The 24373-nt window shown below is 39.0% G+C and overlaps 1 protein-coding gene across 1 annotated transcript in view; it reads right to left on the reverse strand.

The window, feature by feature from the left end:
• FBN2 (fibrillin 2) overlaps positions 1-24373 on the reverse strand; it is a 219281-nt gene that overhangs the window by 118237 nt on the left and 76671 nt on the right. Inside the window, exon 8 of the mRNA XM_047778547.1 lies at positions 2938-3063. Within this exon, the coding sequence (XP_047634503.1) occupies positions 2938-3063 (126 nt within the window). The remainder of the gene's footprint in view (positions 1-2937; positions 3064-24373) is intronic.

The following is a 24373-nucleotide window of genomic DNA, read 5'->3' on the forward strand; positions in this document are numbered from 1 at the left end:
CTGACTGATCTCGCCCAAGAAGAAAATGTAGGTTAAGTATGGGTGGCTATAAGGAAAGGTGATATTTAACTAGGGACTTAAAGGATGAGTTGGGTTTTAATGAGCATAGAAAGGGGAAATCCAGATGCTTCCGGCAGAGGAAATATTGCGGGATGTGTTCTTGTGCAGCACAATGAGAGAAACCTGAGGCAGTAAGTAGTTAGAGATGAGTCCCGAACACAGGCTGGGTCAGGACCCAAAGCATTTTGAAAGTTTAAGGAAAGGCTTAGAGCTTTACATAATGAAGCAAGAAAGAGAGTTCATCATGATTTAATGGTAAACCAAGTATCTGACATTGGAGAAAACAATCTCAATAAATCATTGGGGATCTTGATCTTATATTAATATGATGAAAAATATGTCTTCTTTTCAATGTAAAAAAAAAAGTATGTGTTGTTCGACTAAAGACAAATTTAGAAACTTAAAAAATTAGAGATAAAGAAATAACTTAGAAATCTGATAGAAATTACTAACATTTGTTAATAGCAAACTTCTGTCTTCCGACTAGTTTGTCCGGTTGTACAAATCATTGTCAAAGGCCTTCAATTACTCCGCATTGTCTACCAAATAAAATACATGAATCTTATTTGGCATTTTTAGAACCTCATAGTAACAATCTCACTTACTTCTCTAGCCACATTTTTTTCTAGCCATATTCTAGAATAGAAGTTTCCTGAAGCCAAGGTCCATGGCATCCAGCCAATAATGTCCAATAATGACTCCCAAAGTGACATTTCCCTTGGCTTTGGCTCATGACTGTTTCAAGCTGACTGTGTGTTTTCGTGTGTATGCACATTATTTCCCTGTACAGTTTAGGAAAACTGAACCACCTGTAGGCAGTTCTACTAATTTTCAATTCTCATAGCTGTTAAATCACATTAAGTGAATCAGACTTATGAAGCAATGAGCCAGTTGGCAACACTGACCCTAAAAATAGTTAATTTGCTCAGTTTTATAGAATTAACATTTCTATATTATTTCACCTAATGTAAGAGAGAGCTCCGGTTCACTCATAAGGAACAAATACTTGTCATTCAAATCTCATAATTCTACAGTGAGAAAGGGAGGCTCCAATGGTCGCCTTCCTTTTTAAAGCAGACTGTCAGCAGCACTCACGCTAAAGACGTTGATGTCTCCAGCCACCTTAAAGTAGATAAGGAGATAGTACAGGGCCAGAGTGACACAGATACAGATAGACCTGGATTCAAATCCGGGCTCCATTTATCGGCCATGAAACATTGTCACTTAACCTCTGTAAACCTCAATTCCTTCACCTATAAATCTAAATACTTATGCCTACCACACAGGGATATTATAAGGATTGCACCATAATTCTCCTATACCTCCTCCTTCTAATAATAATTATAGTAGTAGTAATAAAGAATATTTTACTGAACATTTACTAGAAGAAACTGAAGTACAAAGAAGTCATTAGCTTACCAAAGGCCCCACTGCTCTGTGATAATGAGATGACGTAGATGTGCAGTGCCTTACGTATGGTATGTAGGAATATAGGGTTAATAGATGCAAACTATTTCCTTTGGAATGAATAAGCAATGAGATCCTGCTGTGTGGCACTGGGAACCATATCTAGTCACCTGTGATGGAGCATGATGGAGGATAATGTGAGAAAAAGACCGTGTATGTGTGTGTGTGTGTCACTGGGGCACTTTGCTGTCCAGTAGAAAACTGACAGAACACTGTAAACCAACTAAAATGGAAAAAATAAAAATCACTAAAAAAAAAATGGTAGTCATCAATTTTACTACAGTTACCACTGTTTCTTCTTTAATCACTGCTGCTACTTTTCTGCTATTATTTATGATGACAACATAGTATCCTAAAGGCAGGACCTCTATCTCTCATGTCCACCACTGCATGGTCATAGCATAGTGTCTGGCCCATCAATCCTTTTCATTATGTGAATTCAGGCCTTTTAACTGGTGGCCTAGGACTTCTAACTTACACCCTGAATTCTCTATTATTTCCATCTCATTGACTGATCTAGTTCACCTGAACATCAACTGGATCTACAAAGTCCCTGGCAGTGAATTGGTCACAACCCTCCCGGTGACAACGGGAGATAGTCATTGCCCATATGGTCATCCTCTAGTGAACCAAGCAACTCTAGTCTTTTTATGCTGGTTTATTTCCATAATTCCTGTACTATAACAATCTTGAGGGCTCCTAAAGCCTGAGGCTTGTTCAAAAATAGATGACCACATATGACTGAGAGTACCGTTTCATCTTTCTAATCGAAAGAGTGCCTACAAATATATTTGGCTTTAATTTCAAAATGCTTAAAACACAAAATTAAAGGTGTTGATTTCTTTTTTTGGGGGGAGGATAAATCCATTTTATTGAGGGACTTCATGGGAGAGTCAAAGGGCTGGGAGAACAATGATATCCCATGACTCCCACAACCCCCAACTGGGATCTCCCGGCTTTATAGTCACTGAAAGCTCGATTTCTTTTTTGTAATAGCTATTTTCACTAGAAGAAACACGTGCTAAGTAAATACGATAGCGAGTACATCCATGATTCACAGTGACAAAAGAATCTCTAATTACTACATTTTGTCTCCTAGAGTATATTTTAAAAAGTCTTTCTTAGCCTTTGTGTCTGTTACCATTTGGCAAGAGCAACGTCTTGAGGAAGTCTTTTCTTCATTTCAAAAATGACTCTGACACCAGAAACAAACCCAGGTGGCTTCTGAAAATGAAGTTTGCAAAGGGCACCTGGTCGATCGTTCCCTCAATAGTGGTACCAGTTATTTTCAACAACTCTTTCAGCCACTTTCTCAATGGTCTTATAATTGTTGCCATTTCCATACCTGCTTGGTCTGTTCTGTCCTTATAAAGAAGCAGTGTATTGTGCCTTCAAAACTAGGAGGCTTACCAATGCACCGAGAGCCATCTGTTGAGGTTACAAATCCACGTGGACAAACACAAAAATAGCTTCCCACGGTGTTGGAACACTCGCCAGCTTCACATATCCCAGGAATGATGCTGCACTCATCAATGTCTAATCAGGGGAAGAAGGAGAAGACGACTGAGAATGACCTTCATTAAATAGCTTTTAAAAGGCATTTTTTTAAAAGAGTATGAGAGCACTCATGGTTGATTAGGTCAGATCATATAACCCTGAAGATACTCTTGTTTCAGGCCCTAAGGAATTTCTCACACATGTCTATGGGAACTGAGATGAAAGGAAACTCCCATGGCAGTAAAACAAGGCCAACTAAAGCAAAACTCTATATCCTTTTTTTTTTCCCCAAATGCAATTTAAATTGGAAATAAGTAAAGATGTCAATGTTTTAGTTTCCATTCTACATCAATTAGGGAATTATCCTACTAGAGACTTTAGAAAAAACAACATGCAGGGATGACATTTTAAAACAAGAAATAACTACATCTGAAAATTTATAGCTGATTTTCACATTAATTATTTGAACCAACGGAGGATGGCAAACACTTTTTTTTTTCTAGTTGGCATCAGGATAGGTTTTTGTACTTCCAGCTGAATAAGGGTGTATTTGACATTCTGGGAATTAACTTCAAATCTAAAATAATACAGAAAAATGGCAAAGGGCAAACCTGGGTGGCTTTGGGAAGAGTCCAGCTTTCCTGTTGTACCTCCCTGTACTTATTCACTCAGCTTACTAAATGTTGGGACTAGTCTCCTCCCTTTCACATTAATGAAAGGTCTGCTTTCTTTTAAACTTTCATCAAACCAGAAAACCTGGCCATTTATATAAGCTTTAGTGTACTTTGCTTCTAGTTCAATAATCAGAGAGAGGTGGAAAGTCAAACAAAGCTACAATTAGGTACACTGGGAGCTACTTGCTAATACATTTAAAAGGAAATGAGCCATTGTGAGGAAAATCCAGCCACAGATGCCTAGGAGTTAACTGTCCTTTTTAAGGAACAGAGCTAGCTAAGACCAGTGAATACAGGAAACAAAAGCCATAAACAGAGATGATCACTGAAAAGTAAACCTGAGCTTTTAGTTTCATTTTGGATCTTGTTAGATGTGCGTGTGTATTTAAATTATCAATAAAAAAACCCAGGAAAATTACATTTTAATTGTAAACACAAGGAAATAAATTTTAAAGCCCATAATTAAAAAAAAAAATAGTTGAAAAGCATTTCTTGAATTTTCTCTATTCTTCTATTCATTCTTTTTTCTACCATTTATTCTGATGTTGTTCTTGTCTAAAAGCTGTATCAGGAAATAACTTTATGCTTGTGTCTTCTTGGAATGTTCTTATAAAAAAAGTTACCAGATCAGACATTATCTGAAATAATATCTTCATTAAAGGCTTAACAGCCACTGAAGGCACAGTGGTACATCCAAATCATAATCCACCAATTCCCCAAGTGAGATCAGAATTTTAACATGAACTGGTTACATGAGAGCAAATACATAATGTGGTGAAAGAGTTACCATCACACTTAATGCAACAAAATGAAACCATATGTGCAAAATTAGGATCTGTTGCATCTTGTGTTGCTATCTTAGTGCACAGCATCTTAATAAAACTGAATGTGGATTCAGAAGAGAAAGGAAACTAGAATAGCTATACTTTACCAAATAAATTGATAATCACCTGTAGATAAGGAAGATAAAAAAAAAGAATGGCACACAACAAAGCAGCAAGGATTACAAAAGTGAAGGACCAAACTTGCCTTCTGATCTCCTTACGTCTAAAGTTATACCAACAATCAAGGCACTTATGGAGCCCAGGATTAATTCAAATTCTTAAAAATTAGGAATCTTAAGTCCTTCATTTCAGCATTAACTCTTATTTTCAGGAATTTCCTTTCATAAGAAAGAATTTCTTTGTGCTCTATTTCCAAATATCCTTCCTGACAACAAAAAGAGTAGACTGAAAGATGTTTGACATTTTTAAGGGAAAGAAAACTTCTGGAACATAGAAGAACACATGGGTTTTGAATTAAATATTTTACTTTATAAAAACTCTACATTTCACAATTCTCCTTAAAAAATTAAATAAGAACTTTAAAAGGTTAGCTTCAAAATAATTATATGTAAGAGGCTCTCAGTAAAGTATTTAAGAATTCTACATGAAAAACAAGAATACCTTTCATTTATTTTGGGCTAGACTCCCCTCAAATTTTAAAAATTCAAAAATTTGTTTTTTTAACTAATCAAAATGTAAATTTCAATTTAGTTTTCCCCAATATTTATCCACCAATTTAAATTTAGCATTAACACTTCTGTTAAGAAGGATGTATCCGACTAGGAACCATGAGGTTGTGGGTTCGATCCCTGGCCTTGCTCAGTGGGTTAACAATCGGGGGTTGCCGTGTGCTGTGGTGTAGATTGTAGACTCGGCTCGGATCCCGTGTTGCTGTGGCTCTGGCGTAGGCCGGAGGCTACAGCTGCGATTGGACCCCTAGCCTGGGAACCTCCATATGCTGCGGGAGTGGCCCAAGAAATGGCAAAAAGACAAAAAAAAAAAAAGGACGTATGCATTTAGTTCTTCGTAATATTAATTCTTTAAGACATATGTCACAATAGGACTTGGAAGTAGTATTTCCACAAACATAAAGCATCTATTGCCGAGGTAGGTACAAACAAATGTGCCAAACTACTGGTGACAAGTCTTTTCAGGGGAAAAGGTAGTCTTTTTTTTTTTTTTTTGTCTTTTTAGGGGCACATCTGCAGTGTATGGAAGTTCCCAGGCTAGGGGTCAAATTGGAGCTACAGCTGCCAGCCTACACCACAGTCACAGCAATGTCAGATTCAAGCCGCATCTTCAATGTACACCACAGCTCAAGGCACTGCAGGATCCTAAACCTAATGATTGAGGCCAAGAATTGAACATGCGTCCTCATGGATGTTAGTCGGATTCATCACCTCTAAGCCATGACAGGAACTCCGGAAAAGGCAGTCTTAATGAGAATTCATTTCATCATGCTCTGCATACCTAATATGCTTCTGCTTCATTTCCCCCTGAATTTAAAAAAAAAAAAAAAAAAAACCCAAACCTTATTTATCAGTTTGGAGGCTTTTGTTCTACAATCGAAAGATTGATTCTAACTAACATAAACCAGAAAAGGAATAACTTGCATACCTGGCACTCCAGAAGTGGCAAGGACTTTGGGACTGTTTTGTGAAAGTCTCTTGCTCAGTTTCTCTGAGATCTCACCTATGCCCTCCTCTGTGCTTTGACTTCATTCTTCAGGCCACCTTCCCTGATGGGAGCAAAACGGTTACAGTGGTCCTGGGGTCCTGGGCTAGACCTTTGGGACATGTAGTGGAAGAAATGGTGACTCTTCCAGTGACTCTCTTCTAAGAAGAAGAGAACCTTTTTTCTCAGGAGCACCCAGCCAATCTTCCTTTTTCTTCTAATGTCCTGAATTGAGTCACATGCTAAATTTTGAATGATTCCTCTAGCCAGGAATGTACTGATTGACTTAGGCCTGGTGTCTTGAACTAATCACTGTGCTTAAGTGGCATAGAGTTCGCATTAGACTAATAGGAAACAAAGACGAGAGCAAAAGACAGCACGGGTGAATGTATCTGAAAACACGGCACAGTGGAAGAATGGAAAGGGTCCCAGAATGGCTAGGACACTAATGAAGATAAGCTTAGCTCGTTAGCCATGTTTTGAATACTGAGAGCCTTCCCTAGAACTTTGGCTTTTTTTCCTGATGTTATTGATGGTGTTTATGAAGAGGTTTAAGTTAAACAAGAATGTTACATAAGTAAATCAATATTTTAGAAAGACAATCCTTGCGTTTAATGAGGACAGACAATAAACAGTCCAGCGATAGGTGCTGAAAGCCTGATGTAAGCTGTATATGAGAGAGGACCTATAGTCAAGAGAGTCTAGAAGGAGAAATCAGCAAGACTTTGCCACCAGGTGAGTATTTCAGACTTCTATCTTTGATTAAGAAGGGAGCTAATGGTAGGGCTAATAACAGAAAATGGGACACAGAGGGAAGAACACATTTTGAGGTTCAGTTGCATTTGGGACATTTTCAACATGAAATGTTTGAGAGAAACAGGCAGAAATTCCAACGATGAAGCAAAAATTTGAAACCTCATAAAAAAAGTAAGGGGTAAAGATGTACTTTTGTGGTTTATCACCAATTTTGTAGATTGCTTTTGAAGTTGTAGCAAGAGATGAGATTTCCAAAGAAGACACACAAATGAAAAGAACTGAGTTTTTCAGAGGGAACTCTGAGAACCACTACCATCGAAGGGAAAGTCCAAGGAAGGGACCAGCACAGGAGACTCGAGGAAGAGCAGGAGGATGATGAAGGAGGCTGAGGAACACTGTCACCCACGAGGGACTTTTAGGTATGCCATGGAAGGGTAAGGAAAGAGAAGGACTGGAAAGTGTTTGGTAATCTGAAGAAGAGAAACACAGGTTTTTGTTTTTGTTTTATAAAAAAGAAAACTAGACCTAAGCAAAACCATCTGACCTATTTCTGACTGCCAAACCATATAACCTCATATTTGTCAATCAACATTTACAACATTTACTGTGACTCTTATTCTGAGCAGAATATAATGAATAATTGGGTAAGTAGTGCTAAGTGTGATCTCAGGTATCACAGAATCCTAAGAACACTGCCCTAGAAATTCTGTCAATTCCAATATGTACATATCATACATAAAAGCAGTCCATCTAATAATTATATTACAGAGAACTTAGAACAAAGAAAATGAGAAATTTTGCTTTTAAAAAGTGCCCATAGAATTTTTTTCTTTCCATCAATGCCAATTCCACATGTGTTTGGCCTATTCTGTATAATTTTTTTTTTGGTATAGAAAAAAGTAAATGCTATTTCTGTTATTCTTTGAGTTTTTATTAATATACTATTTGAAACTAGGATAATTAATGACTAAATTTTAAATACAAAAAATGTCAAGCTTTTATATGGACAACAGGCATTTTCAAAAGTAAGTTGTAATGTAAAGTTAATGTCTGTTTTACCTTCTTGTGATATTTAAAGGATGATATACATCAACTGTACTCAGAATTTCATTGCATATTTATAAACAGCTTTATTGAAATATAGTAACTGCATAGCAATACAGTTCATCTACTTCAAGTACACAGTTCAACAGTTTTTGGTATTTACAGGGTTGTACAACCGTTACTACAGTCTAATTTTAGAGCACTTTGATTTCTGCCAAAGTAATTCCACCCCATTAGCAGTCACTCTCCCGACCTCCCGGCAAGCCCTAGGCAATAATCTCTAACTAACAGATCTATAACTAATAACTGGTCTGTTCCTACAGATTTGCCTGTCCCAGACATTTCACGTAAAGGAAGTGGCTTTCGTAACTGGCTTCTTTCATTTAGCGTCACGTTTTCAAAGTTCAACCATATCGTGGCACATATCAGTACTTCATTCCTTTAGGTGCTGAATAATGTTCTACTGTGTGGATATACCACATTTTATTTTATCCATTCATCAGTTGATCGATATTTGAATTATTTTCAATTTTCTGGCTATTATGAGCAAAGCTGTTACAAACATTGGAGTACCAATTTTCTGTGGGGATACAATTTCCTCTCACTTGGTAAATTACACACCTAGAAGTAAAACTGCTGAGTCATATGATAACTATGTTTAAATTATTAGGGAACTGTCAGATTACTTTCCAAAGCAGCTATAATAGCTTGCATTAATTAACGATGTCTGAGGATTCCAATTTTTCCACATCCTTGCCAAGCCATTATTATCTTTTCTATTGTAATAATGTGCAGTGGTAGCACACTGTATTTTTGGTTTGCACTTTCCTAATGACTGATAATGTTGAGCACATTTTCACATGCTCATTGCTTTCACGTATCTTCTCTAGAGAAATATCTATTCAATTACTTTGCCCAGTTTTCAATTATTTATCTTTTTTATAATTGAGTTGTGTTCTTCATATATGTCCCATATATGAAACACGATTTGAATATAAATGTCCATATGAACCCTAAGACCATACCGTCAACTCCACCCCCCCACCAAAAAAAAAAAAGCCAGCTGGGTTTCTAACAAGGATTGTGTTGCATCTATAGTACAATTTAAGAAATATTGCCATCTTAACATTAACTCTTCCAATCTACAAACATGGGATATCTTTCCACTTATTTAGATCTTCTTTAATTCTTTCAACAAGGTTTTGTAGTTTTATTTGTATGTCTTTCACTTTCTAAATTTATTCCTAAGCATTTATCCTTTTGGTCCTATTTCCTAAATGGAAAGCCTTTCTTAGTTTGATTTTCAGAATGCTCACTGTGAATGTATGGAAATATGTTGATATTCTGTAACATCAACCTTGCTAAATCATTTACTGGGTCTAAGTAGATTTTTAGAGGACACCTTCTCCACTTTATTGGATACTGTACTCATTTTAGTTGATCCCTTATCCACTAAGTAATGTCATCTGCAAACACTTTTACTTCTTCCTTTCCAACCTGGATACTTTTATTTCCTTTTCTTTCCTAACTGTCCTGGCTAGAACCTCCAGTACAATGTTGAATAGAGGTTGTCAGAGTGAACATCTGTTTTATTTCTGATCTTAGAGAAGGCACTGATTCCTCTGGCAGTAAGTATAGTGTTAGCTGTAGTTTTTTTATATATGCCCTTTATCAGGCTGAGGATGTTTCCTTCCATTTGTCAATCATTTTTATCATGAAAGGGTGTTAGATTTTTTTTCAAATAATTTTTCTTCAAATACTGAGATGATCTTATGGTTTTTGTCCTTGATGCTATTTATACATTATATAACTTGATTTTCAGATGCTGAACCAACTTCCATACTTAGCACAAATCCCAACTGATGATGATGTATAATCATGTTTATATGTGGCTATATTTACTACACTGATACTTTCTTGAGGATATTTGCATCTATACTCATAAGAAATATTAATGAAAATGCTATTCATTTTTTAAAACACTCAGTCTTCTCTCTCTGAATCAAACAAATTTTAGTTGGGTTCTACTATTTATTCACAAACTCATTAAGTAATTGCTGATTAAAGGCCTTTGATTTGTCACATATCATGTATCAGTCACACAAAATCATTAATCATCATGAATGTAAAGTTTAAGTAGACACATTTAAAACAAGGCAAAATATGATTGATCCCACCAGGGAAGCTTAAAAATACGCTGTTTTAACTGAATTCATGAGAAACGGGAAAAATTCTTAGAGGACACAGTAATTGATAAATGACCCCAAAAATAGGGCAGAATTAAACAAACAGAAAAGATGGGACAAACTCTGGGACAAAAACTATGGGTGAGGAATGAAGAGTTTTCCAAGAGCTGAGGGTATTTATAAGAAGTAAAAGATACAACTGGAAGGTTAGAATGCTATTCTCAGGAATTTGCCCCTGCTCTGTAGCAATGAGGAGCAAGGGAATCACTAGGCAGGAGGAAAGTTATACTACCTTTGACAATGATTTGTGCCAAGGCTGATAAAGAAGAACAGCGCTGGGGTAAGAATGGGGCCAGGAACAGACATGGTCTAAGCTCCAGTTAATAAGGGTAGGATGAAGAGAGGAAAGAATAAATGAAAGTAATATCTATCCTTAAAGTCAAAGCAGGAACAAGGGAAAGGGACAGTAAGGCTTCATTACTGAGCTGATATTAATAAAACCAGAGAAGTAAAGAAAATATATTTTATTGAAAAATTAATGGGGATTTCCCACCGTGACTCAGCGGAAAAGAATCTGACTAGCATCCATGAGGACACGGGTTCAATCCGTGGCCCTGCTCAGTGTTAAGGATCCGGCATTGCCGTGAGCTGTGGCATAGGTTGCAGACGTGGCTCAGATCCCACACTGCTGTGGCTGTAGCATAGGCCAGCAGCTACAGCTCCAATTAGACCCCTAGCCTGGGAACCTCCATACGCTGCAGGTGCAGCCTTAAAAAGACAAAAAGACAAAAAAAAAAAGGTAATGGTTTCATCATTAATACTTCAAGCTAATCATGTCTAGAAAACAGCTGAAAATCCAGGATAAATCTTTAGAAAGTTATTAGTATCAATGGATAAAGACAGTTGAAACCATCAGTGTGAATAAATCAGTAACAGAGAATTTAGAGGGGAGAGAAGAGAACATGGAAGAAGAGAGGATGTTAAAGATAGTGACAAAGAGCTAACATCCACCCGGAGTTCCCGTCGTGGCTAGTGGTTAACGAATCCGACCAGGAACCATGAGGTTTCGGGTTCGATCCCTGGCCTTGCTCAGTGGGTTGACGATCCAGCGTTGCCGTGAGCTGTGGTGTAGGTTGCAGACAAGGCTGGATCCCGAGTCGCTATGGCTCTGGCGTAGGCCGGCAGCTAACAGCTCCTATCCGACCCCTAGCCTGGGAACCTCCACATGCCGCGGGAGCAGCCCAAGAAATGGCAAAAGGACAAACAAAAAGAGAAAAGAGATAACGTTCACCTGAAAGAAGAAAAGCAAGCGAGGATAAAAAGAAATAGAGGCCACCAGAATTATTGAAAGGCTATTTAAATTTTAATTATTCAAGTGTACTAATAGTATAATGGACTCCCAGTGATATCTGAGTTCTAATCCTGGGAACCTGTGTATATGTTAGTTTACATGACAAAGGACAATTAAGATTATCCATTGGTTAATCTTCAAATGAGATTATCCTGGGTTATCTGGTTTGGGTGCAATGTAATCAAGCATGCTTAGAAATGGAAGAGGAAGGGTCAGATTCAGAGTGATCTGAAGATGAAAGGGGGCCACAAGCCTGGTGTGAGGACAGCTTCTATGAGTGGGAAACATCAAGAAAATGGATTCTCCTCTAGACACTCCAGAAGGAATTCAGTCCTATTAAACCTTGACTTCAGCCCAGTGAGACCCATTTAAACTTCTGATCATCAGAAATGCAAGATCACAAGTCTGTGCTGTTTTAAGCAGCTAAGTTTACAGTAATATGTTACAGCAGCAATAGGATTAGTTAATACACCAAGGAACGTACTTAAGAAACAGGATAACCAAGAATAGTAAATGCTGTAAGGGATTCAAGAGAACAAAGGCAATTTTACAAAAGGATAAGAAATAAACAGATGTTGAGGAATTTAAGACTGCTGGTACAGACTAAGCTTTTAGGAAACTTCAATGAAGAAAGTCGGAAAGAAATGGTATAGTGAGAGGTGATCAAAGAGATGGAGGAGAGAGGTTTTGTGTGGTTTAGTTTGGCCTTAATTACAGATAAGGAGAAAGTGTAAGGCAAGAGAAGAGATTCAAGCTAGAAAATGAACTAATTAATAGCAAGAGCTAGAAGGAGTCTAGAAAGGAGATGAGAGTATGCGTGGAACTGGAACATTTTACCCTGGAAAGACGGGAAGAAACTTCATCTAAGGCAGGGAAAATGGAAAATGCGGACATAGTAATAGAGGGTTTATAGAGGCTGAATAAATTCATGTCAAATGGCCTCAGTCTTCCCTAAAGTTTAAAATGGACTGCAATTTTACAAAACTTTAAGGTGCCTAAGAATCACCTGGGCAGCTCATTAATAAACATGCATATTTTAACCTCTAGTCAGGATGTTACAGCACTCCCCTTCTCCAAACACAAAGCAGTGATATATAGCACAGAAAAAGGGAAAACAAATATACGCAGCTAGTTTCAAAATACAAGATGAACATATGGTGCCAGGAATAGAACTATCAAGCTGTGAGTTCAGCTGCACCTAAGGGTTTGCTGGACTCCTTCCCCAGAAGCTGGCCGTGATGGCCAGGAAATCGAGAATTACACCCAATGACAATATGATTGAGGAGTTCCCATCATGGCTCATCAGAATGAATCTGGCTAGTATCCATGAGGACACAGATTCGATTCCTGGCCTTGATCAAGGGGTTAAGGACCTGGTGTTGCTGTGAGCTGTGGTGTAAGTGACAGACGTGGCTTGGATCTGGCATTGCTGTGGCTGTGGAGCAGGCCAGGGGTTCCAGCTCCAATTCAACCCTAGCCTGGAACCTCCATATGCCACGGGTGCAGCCCTATAAAGATATATACATATATATATGATGGGAAAGTCCACCTAGTGACGGAAATTATTCTCACTTGACTAGCAAGGATATTCCCTAAGGGGTTCTAGAGTAAGGAAGAAAAACAGTAGAGGATGACTGTTCCCAAAGTGTAGGTGAAAGCAAGAAAAAGAGCAGTGGCTCAAGGGAAAGGGAAGGGTATTTTTGGGGGGATTGCGGAAAATACCAGGATCTGCTGTATGTCCACCATTCAGAGGATGGAAGCTTGTTACCTACTAAGTAATATCAGTATTTTTGTGTTATTTCAGGGTTTTACTATGGTATGATTACATATATCTTCTTTGTTCCTTTTTCTCTAGCTATTGATCTAGGGAAGGTCATTTAAATTATTGTCATTAATAGGCAGTAAAGGAAATTTTTAAATTGAGTTTTTTTGCCCACCTAGGCAGAATAAGTGCATTTTCTTCTACTGCTGTAGCAATGTAATGTGTGGTTCCTTTTTGGCCTGAAATCAATACCGCATCCTTCTAAACACTAATGTAGAGTAACTCAGGCATAATGCAATGGCAGCAAGAGGCAATTCTATCACAGTGCTTTTCAAAATTACTACAATAGTTGGAAAGCTTTTTCTATTTCATTTCAAAATACATAAAAGTTTCTGATAACACAGTTAATCAATATGAGTTTAAATTTGTGGTCTGGGAGTTCCTGTGGTGGCACAGTGGTTAACAAATCTGACTGGGAACCATGAGGTTGCAGGTTCGATCCCTGCCCTTGCTCAGTGGGTTAACGATCCAGCGTTGCCGTGAGCTGTGGAGTAGGTCGCAGACGCGGCTCGGATCCTGCACTGCTGTGGCTCTGGCGTAGGCCAGCGGCTATAGCTGCGATTAGACCCCTAGCCTGGGAACCTCCATACGCCACAGAAGCGGCCCAAGAAATGGCAAAAAGACAAAAAGAAAAAAAAGATAGTGAAACCAGCTATAATGGAAAAAAATTTAAAAAATCATATTTAAAATAAATAAATAAATAAATTTGTGGTCTGCATCCTGAATTGATATTTCTTGGGATATATTCCTATTTTCCAGCAGTGGTTTTTTTATTTCTTTCTCTTTCTTTCTTTCTTTTTTTTTTTTTTTTGCTGCACCCATGGCATTGGAAGTTTCTGGTCCAGGGATTGAACCCACACCAGGGCATCAACCCAAGCTACAGCAGTGAAAACACCAGGTCCTTAACCTGCTATGCCACAAGGGAACTCCACGCTCTCTTTTTTTTTGTCTTTTTTGTTGTTGTTGTTGCTATTTCTTGGGCCGCTCCCGCGGCATATGGAGGTTCCCAGGCTAAGGGTTGAATTGGAGCTGTAGCCACCGGCCTACGCCAGAGCCACAGCAACGTGGGATCCGAGCTGCGTCTGCGACCTACACCACAGCTCACGGCAACGCCGGATCGTTAACCCACTGAGCAAGGGCAGGGACCGAACCCGCAACCTCATGGTTCCTAGTCGCATTCGTTAACCATTGCGCCACGACGGGAACTCCTCTCTCTCTTTTTAAACTTACTCAGGGTGGAAACATTTGGTTACCTTTTGTTAGCCCAAGACAAATAAGACCAAATTATTTACAAGTTGTAAAATACTGAAAACTTAAAAAGATGACAGTCTGTAAAATGTGTTGTACAGTCTGTATTCTGTAAAATACTTGTAATGATTGAGTGATGAGCTGTTTAAACTATGTCCTCCAGAATCTTCCAATTCTCTCTCCCTTCCACAATTATCTTAAAAAATTTTAATATAGGAAAATTAAATTCAAACTCTCCTTTAATGTTGAGTAAAACCTACAATTTTAACAACACAAAAGTCAGGAAATTCCAAAGTTAAATTTACTGTAACCATTTGGATTTGGCAAAGACACAAGTATTTAATATAGTCTGTTCCCATTTTTCTTTTAAACATCAGTACATTAAGATGTAATCAAAAGACTCATGATTTTTAAATGTATTTTGGCATAATGCAGTAGGAACCTTAATTTAAGAAATCTTGATCTTTCATCAATACTTTAATGATGCATCAAGGCATTTTATTTTGTATTTTCTAAATAAATGACATTAAGTGAAAATGTGCTCTACATTCATTTTAGAACTATCATATATTCATTAGCCTCTGTGCTTTTTATGCTTATTACCATTGAAAGGAAATCAACTCTACAAAAATGGTACTCTCAGTTATTAAGAAACAAAATATACGCAATTTTTTAAAAAAGATGTTAACCTCTGAATTGTTCCAGTTGTATTTTTAGGGGTTTGGTTTTTTTTTCTTATTCACCTGACAGGTTACATTCACATATATCCAGTTTAAATTCAATACGTAGCTGTACCTACACTGAACTGCACAGACCTGTGTACATGTCCAGATCAGACAGGTGTGTGTACAGAGGGCTCACTCTCAAGGTTCACTCAACCCGGAAACCACACACTTGGGTCTGTTCACAAGGGGTGATGGAGTTGCATACAAGGCAACGACTCATTCACTAGCTGTCTCTGGGCGAGCGGCAAATGTGAAAAGGGCTGACAGGGAAAACTCAGTAAGATTGACTGGACCTCACTGGGATCACTTTGTAACCGGGCTGATGGAGCACAGACAGTCACAGGACAAACCTGAATGACTGCTTTATGGTACAGGACAGAAGTTCTCAAGGACACTAGAGCATCTCAGGGGTCTTCACTGAAACTTTGATATCTCTTTATGTTGGGAATTCCTTTTCTTTAACTTACCCACAGAATCTGTCTGATGATTTCTTGCAAACGTCAAACTTCTGCCTATAGACTCAGAACTATTAAGTCATGAAGTTGGAAGTGTTTTCACATAAACTGAGAAAGTATATGGTAACTAACGGGTATTTGAAACCACAGGGGTGCAAGCAAAAGTAGCTTTACGCTTTACCCCACTGCCATTTTGTACATTTCCGTTTGACCTTTTTTTTTTCCTTTTTTGTCTTTTAAGAGCACCCATGGCATATGGAAGTTTCCAGGCTAAGGGTCAAATCGGAGGTGTGGACAGTTCTCAAGGACACTAAAGCACCTCAGGGTCTTCACTGAAACTTTGAAAGACCTTCATGTTGGAATCTCTTTTATTTACTCACAGAATCTGTCTGATGATTTACGAAAAAGTCAAACTTTTGCCTGCAGACTTAGAACCATAAGTCAGGGAGTTCCCACTGTGGTGCAGCAGAAATGTATCTAACTAGTAACCATGAGGTTGCGGGTTTGAGCCCTGGTCTCACTCAGTGGGTTAAGGATCGGTGTTGCCCTGAGCTGTGGTGTAGGTTGCAGGCGAGGCTCAGATCTGATGTTGCTGTTGCTGTGGCATAAGCCAGCAGCTACAGCTCCAATTCGACCCCTAGCCTGGGAATCTCCATATGCTGCGGATGAGGCCCTAAAAACAAAACAAAACAAAAAAACCTGTAAGTCGTGAAGTTGGATGTGTTTTCACAGAAACTGAGAAAGTAAATGATAACAGATACACCCCACAGGGGTGCAAGCAGAAGCAACCATTTTTTTCTTCCACTGCCATTTTGTAAATTTTCTTTTTACCTTTTTTTTTGTCTTTTTGTCTTTTTAGGGCCGCACCCATGGCATATGAAAGTTCCTAGGTTAAGGGTCGAATTGGAGCTGTAGCCGCTAGCCTACACCACAGCAACTTAGGATCTGAGCCACATCTGCGACCAACACCACAGCTCACGGCAACACCGGATCTTGAACCCACTGAATGAGGCCAGGGATCGAACCTGCATCCTCATGCATACTAGCCGGGTTTGTTACCACTGAGCCGTGACAGGAACTCCTGGCCAGTTCTTTAAATTAAAAAAAAAAAAAAAAAAGTTTTTTTTAAAGTACTGTCGATTTACAACATTGTGCCAATTTCTGTGGTAAGCAAAGTGACTCAGTCACACATATACTGACCAGTTCTTTCTTGTCCCCAGGCAATCTCAGGCAGCTCCCTTAGGTTTTCCTATCCTTTTTCAGTGAACAAAAGGTCCATGCAATCCAACAACCGCGTAGTTCATCCAGTTAAGCTTCTCCTTTCCAGCTGGAGCCTCCCGCAGTGGCGGAGACATGGCTGTCCCTTTTCCTTCTATTTTTCTATTCCTTCCTCTTTAACTAGCAGCTATTCTGAGTACTTTCAACGTTGCAGTGGGGAGGAGAGAGGTCAGGTCCTGGTAACAATGATTTTTTTACTTGGCTGGTGGGGAGGTGACCTCACAGACTTCTGATTCTCAGTCTCCTTTGCTGATTCTTTCTCCTCGCCTAGGCTTCTGAGTACTGAAGTGATCTAGGGCTCAGCCCTTGGACTTTTTCTCTATCAGAATGCTCTCTTCATGAGCTCATCTATTCTCCTGGCTGTAAATGTCACCTATAAGCTGAAGGCTCCCCAATTTTTTGTCTTTTTAGAGTTCCACCCCGCAGCATATGGAGGTTCCCAGGCTAGGGGTCGAATCAGAGCGGTAGCTGCCAGCTTACGCCACAGCAACACCAGATCTGAGCCGCGTTTGTGACCTACAGCACAGCTCTCGGCAACGCCGGATCCTTAACTACTGACCGAGGCCAGGGATCCAGCCCGCATCCTTCATGGACTAGTTGGATTCATTAACCACTGAGCCACGACAGGAACTCCATGAAGACTCCCAAAGGTATATCGTCAATCTTGCCCTTACCCTGGTACCTAACCCGTATTTGCAACTACAAATGGCTACAGGAATGTCTCACAGGTGATTCAAACTAATCTGAAGCTGAGCTCGTCACCCCTTCCCCCCACCCCTCTAGTTCGTTCTACCCACAGGTGTTCTCCGTCTCAGTTAATGGCAACTTCATCCTTTCTGTTCCCAAACCCTTAGGATTACTCGATTCTTTTCTTCTCCTACCTCACCAGTGATCATCAACAAATTCTGCTGGTTCAACTTGCTCAATACACCTGGAATTTAACAGCGTCTCATGACATTTATCAATAAACTCCTGGTCTAAGCTGTCATCCAATCTCAGACTCTTGCAGTAGCTTTTTAATTGCTCTTCCTGCTTCCATGTGTGTTCCCTTTTCATCATTTTACCACCCAGCAGCCAGAGCAAATCTTTCCAAATGGAGGTCAGAATATTTCACTTCTCTGCTCAAGAATCCTCCACTGGCTCCCACTTAGAGAATGAAAATCCAAAGTACTTACCTCAGCCTGCAAAGCCCCACCAAATCTGGCACCTGACTGCATCTCTAAAGCTGTCACTTGTTAGCACCCTCCTTGCCACTCTGCTCCAGTCACACTGGCCTCTCTAACGTCCTCTCCATGCCTAGGTATGCCCCTGCTTCAGAGCACCTCGCTTGCTGATTCCTGTCAGGGCTCTGCCCCCCACACAGCCACGGTTTTCCCTCACCTCCTTCACATCCTCATTCTCATCCCGCTTTGACTTTCTCATGGCTTTTTCACATGACAGGCATAGTGTAGATTTTTACTTGTTTTTATAGTGCAACCTGCATGAGAGAAAGGATTATTTTCTTCCTTTTTATGGCTGCACCTGCGGCATTTGGAAGTTCCCAGGCTCAGTTCCACAGCCGCAGCAATGCTGGTTCCGAGCCACGTTTCCAACCTACCCCACAGCTCACAGCAACACCGGATTCTTAACCCACTGAGCGAGCCCAGGGATGGAACCCGTATCCTCGTGTATACTAGTCGGGTTCATAACCCACTGAGCCATGACAGAAACTCCGAGTGAAAGGATTTTTATTTCTTTGTTCACGACTCTATCCCCAGGGTGTGGACGTGTGCTAGGAACACAGTAACTATTTGTCTGAATGAACATTTCTGGCAGTCACGACATTTGGGCATGGTGGCTCCAAAGCCTAATACCTGTACTGATACTCTGGAAATTCTCCCTGCTGAGGTCTCTCACTTCTCACTGCTGCTCCCAGGATACCTCCTCTTCTGACTACTGTGACACTCTCATCAGCCCAGCTTTCCAACAGTCACCCTCAGGCTGGGGCCACCCACCCTAAGGAACTCGTGTGGCAGGAGCCCTTTTCAAGAGCACCATTCCATCTTCTTTCTGTGGGGTCCATGGCTGGGAAATGCATCTACCTTTTAACTGTCACACTCTGGAAACGCAGAACGGGGGCTCTTCAGATCTGGATTGGGCTCTACCTCTCTTGTTCTCCCTCTCCTATCTAGTTCATGGGCAACACGTTCCAAAAAAGATCCTCACTACTCTTGATTTTTTATAGAGGCAGGAGGTGAGAGATGGAACAGTGAAGGCACAACCACTTTCCCCTTTCTTTCCTCCCTCATCTCACTCCTATCGTTCACAAGTTATACACACCGTAAAGACAACAGTTATACATAATACAGCAATATTCCTAAAAGAAACACCCAATGAAAGTTTAGCTATCTTCTTAAAGACATGCATTCTAGAATACATTTTGCTCATGGGATCCACATACTTTCTTCTTTCTTTCTTTCTTTTTTTTTTGTCTTTTTGCCTTTTCTTGGGCCGCTCCCGCAGCATATGGAGGTTCCCAGGCTAGGGGTCGAATCGGAGCTGTAGCTGCCAGCCTACGCCAGAGCCACAGCAACGCGGGATCCGAGCCACGTCTGCGACCTACGCCACAGCTCATGGCAACGCCGGATTGTCAACCCACTAAGCAAGGGCAGGGATCGAACCCATAACCTCATGGTTCCTAGTCAGATTCGTTAACCACTGCGCCACGATGGGAACTCCCACATACTTTCTTGATTCCAGATAGAAGTAGTAATATTTAATTAACTAGCCACTGCAAATAGGGTGTCCACAACTGTGTTCAAGATTTATATAAAATGTGGTATTATACTTTTTGGGAAAAAACATCAAAATAATTTTCCATCTTGAAGCTACAGGGAAAATAAACATACAAGAAATATTTTAAAATGTAAAATCAGGTTTCAAATAAATGCCAGAATGCTAAACTTCCTGTTTTTCTTTATTAGTTAATTTTTAAAAATATTTTTTTCTATCATGGTAGATTAAGGCAAAATATTCCATTTGGGAGGAAAAATTATGATAATCTAATTTGTGAGTAGCTGTATTCTATGAGTTTGTTAAGCAGAATTAATTTTCTAAGCCTACAACTAAATATTCACAATATGGTTTTACTAAAGTATTGGATGAGAATTTTTTAGCAAACTTCAAGTGTTTTCTATTATAAAATATCTTCAAGGGCTTCAAATCTTTTGTGCTTAGAACCCAACAAAACAAGAAAGGCACCTTTGACATTTTTTCCCAATACCACTGAAAGCATTTTCTTACATGCCTTCAACTTAAAACCGAATCTATTTATGTGTAAGCATATAACAGCAGTTTTAGAAAAAAGTGTGCTTATATTTTTGTTTGAAAAATTACATTTAAAAATAAGATACTGACTGAAATAGCATACACATCCCTTTTTTTCGACTGTTACACTGATTCACAGGCACACAGGTAGATGACCTAGAATGATGATAATGATGCTGACAGAAATTATCTTTCTTTTCTAATTTCAAGAATGATCAGATTTCCAACTGCAGTCTAGGTGACAACCAAGAAGCCTAGTAAAGATCACTACTATAAGAAAGGGTGGGAAGACTAGGAGATGATAATTATAAGGTGGTCCTGAGTTTTGGTTTGGAGAATACATATCTTTGGAAGTGAAAAAGCTTTTTAATAATAATAATTATAGGAGTTGCCGTCGTGGCGCAGTGATTAACGAATCCGACTAGGAACCATGAGGTTGCGGGTCTGATCCCTGCCCTTGCTCAGTGGGTTAACGATCCGGCGTTGCCGTGAGCTGTGGTGTAGGTCGCACATGCGGTTTGGATACCGCGCAGCTGTGGCTCTGGTGTAGGCCGGTGGCTACAGCTCCAATTAGACCCCTAGCCTGGGACCCTTCATATGCCGTGGGAGCGGCTCAAGAAATAGCAAAAAAAAGACAAAAAAAATAATAATAATAAACATGAGTGATGATAATAATCTTACAATGTCATTTCTCAAACTTCAGTCATTAAAAATTACATCTCTAATACCATGTTACAACTTTGAATCACTTTTATTACTTTTTACTTAATTTTTTTTATGCACATACTCATTTTGAAAATTTAAATGGAAGAATTTTTAGGGCACTGAAAATAGACCGTATGATGCCATAATGGTAAATACGTTAATTTTCATTTGTCCAAGTGTTGTCCACGAAGTGCACAACACCAAGAGCAAACCCTAAGGTAAACTGCGGACTTTGGGTGATCATGATGCATCAGTGCAGGTTCATCGGTGTAACAAATGTGCCACTCTGGCGGGGGGATACTGATGATGGGGGAGGCTATGCACATGCAGGGTCAGGGCGTATATGGGAAATCTCTGTACCTTCCTCTTAGTTTTGCTATGAACCTGAAAGTGTGCTAAGAAAATGAAGTCTTTATAAAAAAAAATTTAATATTAGCTTTGTTCCAAACAATAATACTTTCAGGAATATCATTCATGAACACACAGTTTTGACAGATTGGTTATATTTTTTCCTTAGACAGTTCAATAGATGATAACTATTAAAACTTGTCTGTCCATGACCTCCCTAAAATCATCTAGCCAGTCACTAAGAAAATAGCTCTAGAATTGATTAGAGGGGAGACAATTTGTAATAGGGCAAGAATAGCAAGGACTGTGATAATCAAGAACATGGGTTGGCAAATGGCAGCCTATTGCTTTTCTCTGTGACTAAAGTTTTATTGAAACATAGCCACACTCATCCATTTATGTATTTAACGTCAATGGCTGCCTTAGCACTAGGGTGGCAGTGTTGCATATCTGCAATACAAAGTGACTTCCACCCCCAAAACTATTTATTATCTGGCTCTTTACGGAAAAAGTTTGTCGGCCACTGATCAGAAGGATTCAGCACTCAGAGTGTCTCAGAAGTGTCTTGAATTTGCTTTGATTTAAAGGAATGAATCTGGAAAATCATAAGCATTTGGGTGAGGTTTATGTGACAATGAAAGTTTATAAGGTCATTTGAGAAACCACTCTCAAAAAGAAGGCCCACTCCCTGTGACAGAAGATTAGAAAATGAAGGTCAACACAAAGTTTTAAGGTAAACTGAAACATTAAAAGATATGTCATTTTTATGATCCTCTCTTTTCATTTTTTATTAACTAGCACATAATACTGACTCTGCAGGATAAGGCAGTCTTCACTCTAATCTCTGATACAGACAAGAAAAAAATGAAAAGCTGTTTCTTCTGTATGATAGATATTACGGTATTCTATCACAAACTGGAGAAGGGAATTTTGATCTATAGTCACATACTACTGATAGCACTTCTAAGAATTCGGAAGTTGAAACCTGAAGCTGAAAAATATGTTTATGCTTCAGATTAGCATTAGCTATAGATGGTTAAACCAAGCCTTACTAAATTTAGTATGATGGCGCACAGCTGTTGGTAACTACTGCTCACACTGTCTTCTGCCACTCACCAGAATTCAGCCACACTAGATCGTACAAACTCAGCCCTGCATTTGTCCTGCGTATACTGCTGCTGAACTGGGACAAAAACATACTTCAGACAGTTCTCGTAGTTAAACTGAAAAGACATGTTAATGTGAAATAGGAAACCGCAGCCCATCAGGAAAACCTAAGCTTACATAAAAAACACAGTAACTCTTAGTATCTGTATGATGACACTGAAACTTGCTCATCATAGAACTAAATTTATTTATTTGCTTTTTGTTTATTCAAAATTTTGTGTCCTTGAAATAGAGGCTGCTTAAAATAGTGGTCTTCTGGAAGTAAGTAAAACAACAGATGCTTGGAGAAACAATCTACTTGACCTTTAGGCCAGTGCAGCAGGTGACTATAGCTAACAATTTCAAAATTATTCATATTGCCCTTAAATATAATTAACTGTCCTAAAATCTAACAAAGGCAGAGTATATGTGAGAACATATGAAAGGATTAGATTTAAGAAAAGCAGAGGTTCCTAACTTGGGACTCTGAAAGAAAGACAGCTCCAGCGTCATCACAGCTTTTTTATTTATGTTGACTCAAGAGGAAGCATCTAAAATAAATTAGCAGCCTGTAATAACTTACATCAGTCCTGCATACATTTTTCCATGCCCAGGTAGTGAATAAAGTATATATAAAAGGTCAATAGCTGACAACACTCACAAGAAATGCAGTCTTGGATCAAGGTATTATATTTCATATTTTGTTGCACTTTCATCTGACTACATACAGCAGGATGTTTCTTTCGAGCAGACTAATTTCCTTCAGGCACCGAGCCATGGTAATTTGTGAGATAGCTTCTCTCTCTCTTTCTCAGTCGAAGGTAAAGATATCCATCGAGACTACTGTAAAACTAGCATTTTATTTTGATCTGCATTATTGCTTTTCTAGTTCTGCTATGGAATAACAATGATTTAGTCAGTAAAATGAAGAAATAAGGGAGTATATGTGAGTTAATATCCTTTGTTTCTAATGCCAAAGCTCAAAATGTTCATCTGATCCTTTCAATCCAGGGTAGAACAGATTTTTCTATCACTAACCAATACCTAAATTTTGTGTCTCTGAGAAAGGTGTTTGGAGGCTCTCGTTTTTTCCAGTCATTTTCAGCAGAAACTGAACTGCAAGAATCATGTAAATTACTTTACCATGCTTTTTTTCATATTTTTTTAAAAAGGGATTTAACTATACAGTGGCACTGAGGGGAAAACACTGGTTCCCACCACTTGGGAAAATTTCCCTGAATCCACAAAAATGCAATTTCCTGACCATCGTGTTATGCTAAATAAATCAAGTCCTCTGGGTCTCAAATGTCCATTTCTGTAATTTAGGTGAAACTCAGGCCGGGGGAGTAAAAACAGGCTGAGACCAGTAAGGAATTAATGGATAATCTTAAATCCCCAGTTCCATGTTTTTTCATCGTAATGATGGATTTGGGTCCATTTCATTGTTTGTTAATACTTTTCACCAGAGGAGGCAAAAAATATGCTCTAGGAAGTCAATTTTGTTTTGTTTTGTTTAGGATTAATAGAGTTTATTTACAGCAAAACTGTACTACAAGTCATAATTAAAATGTTATATTAGAACGTTTACAGTTATTTTTTTAAATCTCCAATCACATGGTTTATTGAATCTTTTATAATGAAATTGTCAGCACTGTATATCCCTACCTTCTTTAACTGGAAGAGGGCCAAATACTTTATCTTATAAAATATTCATAAAAACCTTATGCAGAAAAGACCATTATTATCTCTACAGTAAGAAGGCGGCATTAATTTGCTCAAGATCACACGGTTCCCAGGTGGTGCAGCT

Source organism: Phacochoerus africanus, chromosome 4 (genome assembly GCF_016906955.1).
Source record: "Phacochoerus africanus isolate WHEZ1 chromosome 4, ROS_Pafr_v1, whole genome shotgun sequence".
NCBI lineage: Eukaryota > Metazoa > Chordata > Mammalia > Artiodactyla > Suidae > Phacochoerus > Phacochoerus africanus.